The sequence below is a fragment of the Mustela nigripes genome, chromosome 1 (assembly GCF_022355385.1).
Source record: "Mustela nigripes isolate SB6536 chromosome 1, MUSNIG.SB6536, whole genome shotgun sequence".
NCBI lineage: Eukaryota > Metazoa > Chordata > Mammalia > Carnivora > Mustelidae > Mustela > Mustela nigripes.
Window position 1 is genome coordinate 1,073,927 of NC_081557.1, and position 12,375 is coordinate 1,086,301.

A 12,375-nucleotide genomic window follows, 5' to 3' on the forward strand; every position below is an offset into this window, starting at 1 on the left:
CGGCCGGTGCGGCTCCGGCGCGGCTCGGGCTCCGGCGTCCGGGCGGGGGGCGCGGAGCCGGCTCGGCCGCCGCGCTCGGCCGCGAGTGACAGGCCCGGGGCGGAGGGCGGGGCCGCCGGCGGGGATGAGGTCATGCCGAGCGAAAAAGGCCCTGACGTCACCTGCAGCCAATCAGCGCGCGCGGCTCGAGGGCAGGTGACGTCAGCCGGAGCGGGGCCGCGGGTGCAGATCAGAGGCGGCGGCCGCGGGGGGGCGGCGGGCCGGGCGGGCCGCCGCCCTCCGCCCTCTGCCCTCCGCCCCTCGCCCTGCACCGGCTCTTAAAGGGACCGCACGGCGTCCCTCCCGTGCCGCCGGGGGCCCCCGCCTCCGGGAAGCCTTCCCGGCCTCGCGCCCGGCCCCGCCGCCCGGGGAAGCCGGGCCCGCGGCGCTCACGCCCGGGGAAGGGCCGGCTGCACGGGTCCCGGCGCGAGGGCTTTCTCTCCGCGGCGGCCGGGTCCGAGCTGGCGCCGCCTCCCGCGCCCCCAGCCTTTGTTCGCGCGGGGCCTGCAGGCCTCGAGGGGCGCTCGCCAGCCTCGGGGGCCCGCGGGGCGCTAGGCTCGGCCGGCACTTCCCCTGCAGCACCCACGCCGACCCTTTCCACGACCCCGGGGGTGGGAAGCTGGGTTTCCGCGTCGCTAGGCAGGAAACTGGAAGCCCAGAGGCTAGGGGGTTTGCGTCGGGTCACACATCTGTTCTCTGGGAGTCCCCAGTGCAGCGCTGTCCCCGAGCTTGTCCCCGAGCTGGTCCCCGAGCCAGATCCCCTCCAGCCCCTGGCGCTTGCAGGGAAAAACCGCCCCTAACCAGCGCTCATCGGGGTCCACTCTGACCGTGTGTGTTCTCCCCACCCCCAGTGAGGGGCTGCCCCCAGGCGACCTCGGTGCGCTGGGGACCGGGCGCTGGGAGTCCAGAGCGGGCACAACATAGGTAATTACACCTTGAGCAGGGCTGGGCCGGAAACAAACAGGGGCCAGACACAAGGGGGTGTGCGGTCTGGAGGCCACCCCAGGAGGTGACATGCAGGCAGTGAGGGGAGGCTGTGGAGGCACCCAAGGTGCAGGAGGGACCGCCCCCCCCCCCCACAACCCCCAGGCAGGAAAGACTTGGAGGAGGCCAGGGAGCAGAAGCCAGCAGAGCCAGGAAAGGAGATGCCCTCCTGCACTACTGATTCACCAGGTACTTACTCCGAGCCAGCGCCTTCTGGGGCCAGCCCTGTGCCAGGCACTAGGGGGTTAGCTCTGAGAGAGAGGATAAAGACCCCGGCCCATGAGCTGATGGGAACCTTTGAAAGTAATTATTGGGGGGGGGGTGACTAGACAGCTCTGATGTTTCTAAACCCCCTCCTCTAAGGCCCCCTGATGGTGAGTGAGGGTGATCTTTCTTCCAGCCTGGAGTCCCCTGGCCTTGGCAGGTCTCCCAGGGCCTCCTTGGGGCTCCTAGAAGGGCTTCGGCCCCCAGGGAGTGCAGCCCCTTCCCTTGGAAGGAGGGAGCTGGGAGGCAACTCTTAGCTATCCCTGGTTGAATGAGGAGTCGGAGAAAAGGCACACTCAGGACCCCAGAGCTCTGTGTGGGCCTGCGGGAGGGCACTGGGCTGCAGGCGGGCACTGGCTGGGGTTCTGGGGGCCCCTTTCTGGTCCTCAGTTCTGGAGAGCAGGCACTGTCACCTGTGACCTCCAAGCTTCGCAGAGGAGGTGTTTAGGAAATGCCCGGGGCCTCCTTCCTTGCTGGCTGGAAGAATGTCAGGATCTTTGTATATGGGGTGCGTGGGGGGGGGGTGTTCCTGGCACAGAGCCAAAGTCACAGACAAACAGGCCTGTCCTGGAAGGAAGCGCTGGGAACCCAGGGGCTATTTGGGGGCTGGGGCTGGGTTCAGGTCCTTCCTCTTTCTCTGTCCCTAGCTGGAGCCTGGAGGAAGAGGGCCCTGCGGAGGAGAGGTCCTGGCCGGGGCAGACCCTGAGCTCGAGAGATGCGTGTCCAGGTCAGTGCTGGGGGGGCCACGCAGTGGGGCCTTGCTGCGTTTGGCTCACTCCTGTCTGAAAAGTGGTGTGCCCTCGGAAGGGACAGGAGGATTCTGGCTGCGCCTCAGATGGGGCCAGGTGGCTGCAGGGAACACACACGACCTTTGGGGAGCAGAGCCAGAGCCAGAGGGCCTGGGATTGACAGAAGTTGGGAGGTTGTCAGTCTTTAGCTGAAGGCGCTGGCCTTGCTCCCTGTCCAGGCCCGGGATGAGCCCAGGAAAGGAGGAAGGTGGACGGTGTCCAAGCGGGTTCCTCTTCTGCTCAGCGCAGAGATGGCCAGGGCCCGCAGGTGGCCTGGGAGTGCCCGTTGCCCCCAAAGAAGGCTGGCGGGGCCCTGGGCAGCTCCTCTCTGAGCCTGAGCAGACGGCAGTAAACGGAGGGGCAGGTGATGGTGGCCTCTCTTCCTTCTGGAAGCCAGAGTAGGTGAATGGGTGGGGGTGGCCTGCAGCTTTCTGGGGCGCTGCCTGGCCAGGGAGCCGTGTTTGGGCCATAATTATTTTATGATCCTGTCACTTCTCCTGGGAACGAGCACTTACAACCTGGAGTTTTCCAGCGGTGGGGCCAGGGTTAGGGAGGTATTGTGGTTTTCCAAGGCCACTAGCTCTGTCCTAGGTTCTTCCCAGTCCCGGGGCTAAATTCCCTCCCCTGGCTCTCCTCCAGGACGCCGAGACTCCTGCTCCAAGGGGCGCAACGTGGAGGGGCGGGGGCGACTTGGGGAGGGCTGCGGTCGGAGCCCCGGGTGGTGCGTGGAAGGGAACCCCTCCCGGGGTCTCCAGCTCCCCAGCCAGTGGCCCCCGTGTCATGCGGGGCCAGGTCCAAGTACGGCTGCCCGCTGGGTGATCGCGGCTCCGGGGGTCCGCGCTCCCAGCTGTGGAGCAGCACCCGGAGCTGGGCGGGTCGCGTCCGCCCCCGCGGCGGGTGCGGGAGTCCGGCAGGTGCGGGCGCAGCTGGAAGGTCGGTCCGTGCGCGCCCTCTGCCGCCCGGCCGCGCCCGACCAGCCTCGGGGACGGTGCCCAGGGCCGGCTTTCCTTACGACAGTCTCTCCGCGCCAGAAGACGAGTGGGGTCCGCTTTTTCACGCTCATTTGCAACTCAGCGTTTCCACCGGAGACTCCCGCTAAGCGCGTATCCATGGCCTTGCTCTTCCCACGACCTGACTCTTTTTTTTTTTTTTTTTAAGTCGTCATTGTTAACAATAAAATGCCCATCGCCCTTGTCCAAGGAGGTGGGCTCGGACAACTGTGTGCCCCGGTGTTACCACCACCCTCGTGAGGGCTCCAACGTTCCCCGCACCCCGGGAAGTTCCCTACCCCCCTCCCAGCCAGCTGTCCCTCACCTTCTGACCTAGCAGTCAGCGCTGCCTGTCCCCGAACTTCGAACTTCGAACTCTGCAGACAGGGTCGCCCGTTTCTTCAGCTGCAGGAAGTGCTTTTCGGGTTGATCTAGGGACCTGCTTTGCCACCACCAGGTGACACGTGTCCGGGTGGTGTCGCATTTTAGGCACGTCCATTGGTATTTGAAGGAATTTTATGGAGTTATATGGAAGATTATCTCCATATTTTGGCTATTAAACGACCAGCACAATGGGCAGCACCTTCTCTGTTTCTCATAACACATTAAAGATGATTTTCTTTCTTGGGTTTTAATCATGATCTAGAAAAAAGCCAAAACACCCTGAGAAACACGGAGGATGCTGTAACAAACATCTAGCTCCTGGACCCGACCATGTCAGCAGTTTTCCGGTTTTGATTCAGGTTAGAAAAACAACAGTCTGCATCCTGGGGGCTCCCCAGGTCTGTCCTGGCCCGTCCGGAGCCCAGGTTCAGGGTGCCGGCTGTGTTCTGGCCTCTGTCTGTATCAGTGAACGGTCTTGCACGCAGCCCACGATCGGATCTTGTGTGCTTTTCAATATTCATGGATAAGTGTCACAGCACAACATCAGTCCTTCGATTCACTTTTTCCGCCCACGTTCCGGCCTGTTTATCCTGGTTGATGCGGGCGAGCCGACGCCATGCACGTGAGCTGCCGGCCGGGTGGGCGCTGAATGAGCAGACCCTCACTTAGCCATTCCTCTACCGATGGACACGTAGCTTGCTTGCAAGTTTTTCGACACGCAGCAGTGTTGCAAGGAACATTCCGGTCACTAGCACTGTGTAAGTCACGGTCGTCCCCAGCAGCTTGTGTCCGCACCACCCGTGACTGTGTTAGGAACCCGGACTCCCGGCCCCCACCCAAGTCTGCTATGCCAGACTCTGTGTTTTAACAAATTCAGAGGATCTGTATGCACATTCAGTTTCTGGTTTTTCCTTTTTTGCGTCATTTTATTTAATTTTTCAAATTACCGTGTAGTAACCCTGAGTCATTGACTTTTTTATTGTGATAAGATACGCATAATAGAAAAGTTGCATTTTAGCCATTTTTAAGTGGACGGCTCAGGGGCGAGCTGCACTCACACCCTGTGGAACCATCGCCAGCAACCCTGTCCAGACTTCGTTGTCTTGCCAAACTGAAACTCTGTCCCCGTTAAATGCTAAACCCCGTTGTCCCTGCCCCGGCCCCTGGCCCCCACCATTCAACTTTCTAAGTCTGTGAATTCGACTCCTCCAGGATTCATGCGCGGAATCCTGCCGGATGGGTCCTTCGTGTCTGGTTTCTTACACTGAGCGTCGCGTCCTCCAGGTTCGTCTGTGCCGTCGCGGGTGTCAGAAAAAAAAAAAATGAAATCTCCTTCCTCTTTAAGGCGGAATAGTATTCCAGATTTTGCGTATCCATTCCTCTGTCCACGGACTCTTTCTTGGGTTGTGTCCACCTTTGTCTACTGTGAATAATGCTGCGGTGAAAATCTGTGTACCAGTATTTATTTTTAGAGATTGTGTTTATTTACTTGAGATAGAGCGAGAGCAAGTGAGAGAGAGGGATAGCAGGAGCGGGGCGGGGGGCAGAGGGGTGGGGGGCGGGGGGCAGAGCGAGAGGGAGAGGGAGAAGCAGACTCTCCACTGAGCAGGGAGCCAGACGCGGGGCTCGATCCTAGAACCCTGAGATCGTGACCTGAGCCGAAGGCAGAGGCTTAACAATTGAGCCCCCCAGGCGCCCCAGTGTACCAGTATCTGTATGAGGCTCTGCTTTCCACTCTTTGGGGGATATACCCCGATGTGGAATGACCAGACCCTGTGATGTACATGTTTAACAACTCAGAAACCATCCGACCGTCTCCCACAGCAGCTGCTCTGTTTTCAATTTCCACCAACAAGGCCCAAGGGTCCCAGTTTCTCACCATCTCAGCCAACTTGACTCTTTTGGGTTTTGACACCTACTTAGATTCAAGCCCATCCTCATAATCAGGGTACAGGACTGCTCTGTCACCCGAAGACTATCCCTCATGCTAGTTCTTTGTGGGGACACCCTCCTCCCCCTCCTGCCCCTTGGCAGCCCCTGGTCTGTCTCCATCGATATTGTTCCGTCCTTCTGAGAAGCATCAGAGGGACGGAGTGGCGCCGCATCGAAACTTCGGGCACCCCGAGGCTTCGGTCTCATCCAAGTTGCTGGGTGTGTCCGTAGCTCGGTCCTTTTTACTGCTGGGAAGTAAATGGTGGCGAATTTAGAAACAGAGCGTACCCAGGACTTGCTGACAGGCACTGGGGGTCTTTTCAATTTTTGGAGATTATGAATAAAGCTGTTACAAACATCCCTGTGCAGGTTTTGGGCTAATAGAAGTTTTCATGTCTCCAGAGTAAGTACGCAGGCGTGTGGCCGCTGGGTCACATGGTAGGTGCAGCTTTGACTTACAAGAAACTGCCGTTCGTAGATCAGTCTGAGAGATTCTGTCCCAGGGCTTTTGGGCCGGATCTCTCTGAGGTGTGTGCCCAGAAGTGCGGTCATCGGGTTACAGGCTACGCTTGCCTTTAGCTTTCGGGACGTTGCTGAACTGCTCTCAAAGCGGGAATACAATAATCGCCCGCCGGTGGGTTGTGAAAGGCCCGTTTTTTAATGACCTCGTCAACATTTGGCCTTGTGGCCGCAGCTGCATTGAACTGGTAGCTTAATTTGGAGAACACTGTTGGCTCCTCTCATCCACACGCAGGTTTGGCTTTTAAATGTCCCATGCCTGTGAAATACACTTCTACTTGCCTTGTGATTTCTGTTGCTGTCGGGAAGGGCTGTCGGTAAAATCCTCGTTTCCGATGCGTTGTCACTTGCTCGACGGCTCTGATCCAGCCTTCCTGAATTCCCTCATTTCGTTCCACCAGATTACCTGTCAACTCACGTGGACTTTCCAAGTAGCCCATCACACATCTGTGGGCCCCACACTTGTTTCTTTCCGAGGCCGACGTCACCCATTCTTTTCCTTGTCACGTTGCATTGGCTAGTGTCCCTCCATCATAATGTCAGATGTCCCTGGGGACGGTAAGAGTCTCAGCCTGAGCTGCCTGCAAAGCAGCCAGAGGCAAAGCTGAGCGCCGGTGCGGCTGTCGAAGGGTTGCCACAAAGGAAGCCGGAGTGCGGCGGGAGTTTGTCTACTGCAGGCTGCTTGTCTACGCAGGCCAGCCCCGGGAGGCCTCATGGAGACACCGCATCTCAGGGCAGTCTTCATGGAGGAAGAAGGGAGAGCACTTTGTCCTCCTGTGTTCTGTTCTCGTAGATGAGAGCTCACTTCACGGGGAACCGACTTCCCTGAACTTGCACTGTGTGTGAAATCAGCTCTTTTAGGAGGCCACTGGAGGGCCCGGAGCTTCGTGGGTCCAGTAAAGTTGGAGCAGCGTGCAGAGTCTCCTGGGACTCCTGTTGCTGAAGGTCAGACCTGGGGCTGGCCCTGTCTGGAAGCGAGGCGAGGGACCAGGCTGGTGAGGGGCCAGCGGACACTGGGGGGAGGGTTGTTACAAGCGGGGTCCTGTAACCATCCTGTTAACCAACTTTAAGGAGACTATTCTAGTTTTCCAATCTGAATGAGCCGTTCTCCGCCCCTGGCCACAAAGCTGTCCTCCGGGAGGCTCCCTCCACCACCACTGGGTGACTCCCCTGGCCATCATATTTGACACAGACACGGAGATCTGCAGCGTCTGGCCCATTGTACACTTGCCCGGCCACGAGACCTTCATCTCCCTGCGGCCAAGAGACCTCAGCCCCATGCCCATCCCCTTCCCCTGCAGACCATCGAATGAGGACACAGGGCCATGAGTCTGGGAGTAGGGGTGCCCACAGAGGGATCTGTTCTCAGGCAAACACTGGCTCTCAATTCCTTGGGCAGAGGGCACCTGACCTCCATGAGGATTTTGCTTTGAGGCAGCCCTTTTGGTTTGAAAGGTGCCTGATGCCCCCTTGGGGCCTCCCATGGCTCCGCACGTGGCCCACATTTCTGGGTGCCTCATGTATTTGCTCTCTGGGGACCTGCTCTTTGAATCACCGCCTCTACCGTGTGGTACGGCCATGGCTAGGTCCCTTGGGGGGTGTATTCGTGCTCCTGTCCACAGTTTGCGTAACACTAAGGAGACTGCATGGTTTGGGGCAGGGGACACCTATCTTTATCCAGGACATTTTAGGCCCTAAATCTTCACAGCCTCCCAGGGCTCAGGACCTCTGGGGCTGACAAGGTGGGATGCTCCTTATCGGTTCATCGGTCGTTGTCAGGTGAACAGCTTGCCCTCGGGATGCCTGTCTGTGGCCAACATGGCCCATCGCGAGCAGCCTCAGCGCTCAGGCTTGGGATGCCCCCCCCCCCCCATGGCGTCTGTGGGATTTTATCAGTGTTGAGGCTATCTCTCTGGGTTGGCCCTACTGTGAGCATTAAACAGAAATGCAAATTGCAAGTCTGCAGAGTGGACTGTGGGTGATGCCTGCTTGTGGCCAACACTTGGGAGGGCATGACCTTTGCCAGTCCCTGGGCATCCAGACCATCTCTGTTCCCTGGCCTGTGACCCGGAGGGCTGGCTGGCTCCTCTCCTGCTCTCTGTAGGTCTGTGTCTCAGGACTTCGTGGGGGTCATTGCCCTCAGGGATGATTGTGGCTGTCAGGAAAGGGTGCAGCTATGCTCTCTCCTTGGAGACCAGAAGCTCTCCCAGGCCCTGTGCTGTAGGAGAGCCAGCAACACTCATGGCCCTACTTGGGTGTCCCTCAGCCTCTGACCATGGACTCTGCTCATGTTTATTAGCAGCTGGTTAAGTATCCATTTCTTCCACCTCTACTTTGTTCCTTTCTTGCTTCTTTTTTGCTTTCTTTTGGACTTTATTCATTCAATTTCTCTATTAGCCATCCGTTGAGTTCTATATTCCTGTACTAGTCTTTAGTGGTTATCCTAGAGATGATATTTCGTGCCCTTGACTTATGTTTTTTAAAGATTTTATTTATTTATTTGACAGACGGAGATCACAAGCAGGCAGAGAGGCAGGCGGGGGGAGGGGAGCAGGCTCCCCGCTGAGCAGAAAGCCTGATGCGGGGCTCGATCCAAGGACCTTGGGATCATGCCCTGAGCCGAAGGCAGAGGCTTTAACCCACTGAGCCACCCAGGCACCCCCATGTCCTTGACTTATTATAATAAACTACCAATTTGTAGTCTTATGACTTCTGAACAAGGCAAGAACCGTGAATCTGTTTAATTCCATTTATCCTCTATATTTTACTTCCAAAAATGTTAAATATCTTACAGGACATTAATATGGTGTTTTAAGCAGTTAATTTTCTTTTGTACTTACCCACATATTTGCAGTTTCCAATGCTCTCTGCTCATTCCTGAAGTCCCATGCTTCACTAGGGGGTTCTTTTCCTCCAGCCTTATTTCCTGTGGTATAGATCTTTTGGTGATAATGTCTCTCATCTGAAAACAACTCTATTTCAGTTGCATTTTGAGGATTATTTTCGTTAGATGTAAAGTTCTAGGTTGGTGGGTATTTTTTTCTTTCTGCTCTTCCATGTCTTCTGGCTTCTATCACTTCTATTTAAAAATCAGCCGTCACTCTTATGGTTGTTCCTCCAAAGATAACCTGTTCTTTTTCTCCTGTTGCTCTAATAGTTTTCTCTTGATCTTTGGTGCTTGGAAGATTTCCCATGGTATGCCTCCCTGTGGTTTTCTATTTATTCATTCTGCTGTGAGTTTGCCCAACTTCTTAGATCTGTAGATTCATGGTTTTCAACAATTCTGGGTAAATATTATATCATGTTCTCTTTGTACGGCCTTCACTCTATTATTTCTTGCTCTCCTTCTGGGAGTCCAAAGCAGGTTTTAAGCGGTTCCCTGTGTCTCATGTTTTGTACTCTTTCTATTCTCTGTGTTTATTCTTTCTTTGCTTCAGTCAGGGTATTTCCCATTGGTGTATATCTGTGTTCTCTAAACCTGGTTTCTGTTGTCCAACCCGCCCAATGAGTCATTAGTTTTAGGTAGTTCAGATACTGCATTTTTCAGTATAAGGATGTTCTTCCATTGAACGTTTTAAAATATATTCTAATTCTTTGCTGAAAAAGATAATCTTTTCATCCATTTTGCTTACCTTTTCCTTTATTTCGTTTGACATATTTATCATAGCTATTTAAAATTTATGTTTGCTTACTCCAGTATATGGTTTATCTGTGGCCCTGCTTCTGTTGTTCATTTTCCTCTCCATTATCGATCACATTTTCCTGCCACTTCCTCTATCCAGACTTTTTGAGTGTGTGCTGGATATTTGTATAAGAGGGCTAGGGAGGATCTAGTTGATACCATCTAATGGGGCACTTGGCCTTTCCTCTCTTATCCTGGTAAGGCAAGAAGCTGAACACTCCAATCCAGTAGAGACTGGGCTGGGTTTGGGCTCACTGTGCTTGTGAGCCTTCTAGGTGTGGCTCTTCTGGTGTCTGGTGAACAGCCTGGGTCCTCTCTATCTCCTCAGGGCTGCAAGGCTGTGGGGACCTCTGTACTTTTCCTCAAATATTTTCAACTTAGCTCTTTAATTTTCTGCTCAGTCAACTTCAATATTTGGAAAATGTCTTATGGGACATGTGTCTTGTGTCTGAGGCAGAAACGTTTTTCTCTAGAAGGACATTGTGTGCTAAGTACAATGAGGTTCAGGACATTTCACTTCACCTGTAGAAGCCTCAGGTAAAGTTTTGTGGCTCTCATAGCCCTGGACTTAGCAAATGTCCCAATTTTCTACACCAGCCCTGGCGGCAATGGCAAGTTCTGTGGATTTTCTTTTTCCCTGTAGAGCCCCTCCTTCTGGATCACATCTGATGATCAGCCCACACCCGGAAGTGTCTAATTCCCCAATGGTAGAACATGTGGTGGTTGATCCTTAGTTCATCTCAGAGAGCTTTCCCTTGTGAGACTTACTTTTTTCTGGTCCTCCCTGATTCTACAGTGCCCTAATATTATATATGTGTTCCACTTTTTACAAATTGTGATAAAATACACACCACATACAATTTGCTAGCATCTTTTACTCTATGGGTTTTGAAACTAGTTTGGCCTTTCCTAGTTGCTGCAATAGGATTGTCAACCTTCCATAAATACTACATTCCCTCTAGAAGTGGAAAGCTTTTATGCATCATCATAAACCTTCATAGTTGAGGGGTTAGGAGGGTGGACTGAGAAACGGACTATTTGGTTTTCAGTCCTGGCTCTGTAGCTCTCTACATTTGAAGTATGGACAAGGTGTTACTATCTTGTGGTTGCCTCATGGGGGAAGGATCAAGTCTCTACCCCAAAGTGGTGCAGATATGAGACCGATGACACTGCGCATACACCAAGAGGGTCGGAAAAGGTTTATTACTTACCTAGACTCTGGGTGAGCAGGGCAGACACCCAAGCTGGTTTGGAAAGACGAGTGAAGAGAGGAATGTGCTTTTGTTTTTCTCATGGTTAGGGGTGGGTGTAGGCTTAGGGTTCCCATACAGGCTAGAGATTGAATGGTTTGAACATCCCTGCCAGTGGCAGTGGGCTTTCTCATTGGCTGCCTGGCTGTGGGGAGCCCCTGAAAACTGTCAGCGGCCCAACGTCAATGATGACGCTGGGCTCCTTATTGCACGTAGTCTCTTTGTGCTTCATTTTACATCTGTAGGCTGGGGCTGCTGCAAGCATTTGGTGTGTAGCACACTGCCAGATCCACACAGGAGACAGTTGGAGGTGATTTCATTTTGGTAAGATTGCTTTAGGAAAGACAACAGGGCCATGCCTACCTCCTCAGCATGGAGCCTGGAGGAGGCCGGCTGTCCATCAGGATGGAGTCCATCTAGGATGGCTGCTTTACCATGCCTGAACTATGAGGAAGGCGCTTTGTCAGCAACCTATTTTACAGGTGTGGAAAAGGTTCTGGGAAGAATGATTGATTCAAGGCTTCTCAGCTAGTCAGCTGTAGGAAACACCCCGAGTGTTTGCAGATGGGGAGCAGATCAGCATTTGCCAAGGGCACTCTGGGAGCCTAGGACAGGGGGCCTGTGAGCAGGTCCAGGAACTGAGCATGGGCAGACATGTTATTCCAGTTCACCTCCCCCTCCCACCAGAGAGATGGAAACATACACACATTGACACAGTGGTGGGGTTTGGGGACAATGGCTTTATTAGATGCTTCAAAGACAGATAGCTGAGAAATTGGTGCCTGCAGACCGAGCAGAGCTGAGGAATCCTCGTGCTGCCCCTGCTTGGACGTTCTTGCTGCAGAAGGTGCTGGGCAGGCAGGGCTTGGGGTGCGCCACTTCTGCAGGTGCCTGGGAAAGGGCTCCAGGTTCTGGGAAAGGGGAAGTCTTGGAGGTCATTCTTGGATACAAGTGTCCATTGTATTTTCTTGGAGGAACTCAAAGAGAAATGCTCACAGTGAGCAAGGGAGGAGGGGATGACAGAATACCGGCTTGGAGGAGGGTCTGGATCAGGCATTCAGGGAGAAGGCAGATATGGCTGTGCTGGAATCCATGACTCGGACCCGGGATGGCCCTGCCTTTGGTAAGAGTCCCTGTGAAAATGGAAAATCAAATCTTGCACTGGCAGCAAACAGGGACACAGCAGCTGGACTGAGAGCAACAAGGTTTGCAGCAGCTGGACTGGGAACAGCAGGGTTTGCAGCAGCTGGACTGGGAACAGCAGGGCTTGCAGCAGCTGGACTGGGAGCAGCAGGGCTTGCAGCAGCTGGACTGGGAGCAGCAGGGTTTGCAGCAGCTGGACTGGGAGCAGCCACAGGAGCCACAGGAGCCACAACCCCCTTTGGAGCACCCACATGAGCCACAGCTGGAGCAGGAACAGGCTGGGACACAGCAGCACACGGGCTTGCAGCAGCAGACGGGGACACAGCAGCCAGAGCCACAGCCCCCACAGCTGGAACCACAGCCTCCCTTGGAGCCCCCACAGGAGCCACAGCCCCCCTTGG

General features: G+C 54.8%; 1 protein-coding gene and 1 long non-coding RNA gene across 2 annotated transcripts in view; both read left to right on the plus strand.

Moving 5' to 3' along the window:
* Window positions 1-427: 427 nt before the first annotated feature.
* LOC132004082 (uncharacterized) overlaps window positions 428-12,375 on the plus strand; it is a 39,405-nt gene continuing 27,457 nt past the window's right edge. The window contains exons 1-2 of the long non-coding RNA XR_009400420.1: window positions 428-1,212; window positions 1,935-2,014. This is a non-coding gene — a long non-coding RNA (uncharacterized LOC132004082). The remainder of the gene's footprint in view (window positions 1,213-1,934; window positions 2,015-12,375) is intronic.
* LOC132011870 (uncharacterized protein C2orf16-like) overlaps window positions 11,986-12,375 on the plus strand; it is a gene marked incomplete at its 5' end in the record, with an annotated part of 964 nt that continues 574 nt past the window's right edge. Inside the window, 2 exons of the mRNA XM_059391103.1 lie at window positions 11,986-12,199; window positions 12,366-12,375. The exon at window positions 12,366-12,375 is cut by the window's right edge and continues 272 nt beyond it. Of these exons, the coding sequence (XP_059247086.1) occupies window positions 11,986-12,199; window positions 12,366-12,375 (224 nt within the window). The remainder of the gene's footprint in view (window positions 12,200-12,365) is intronic.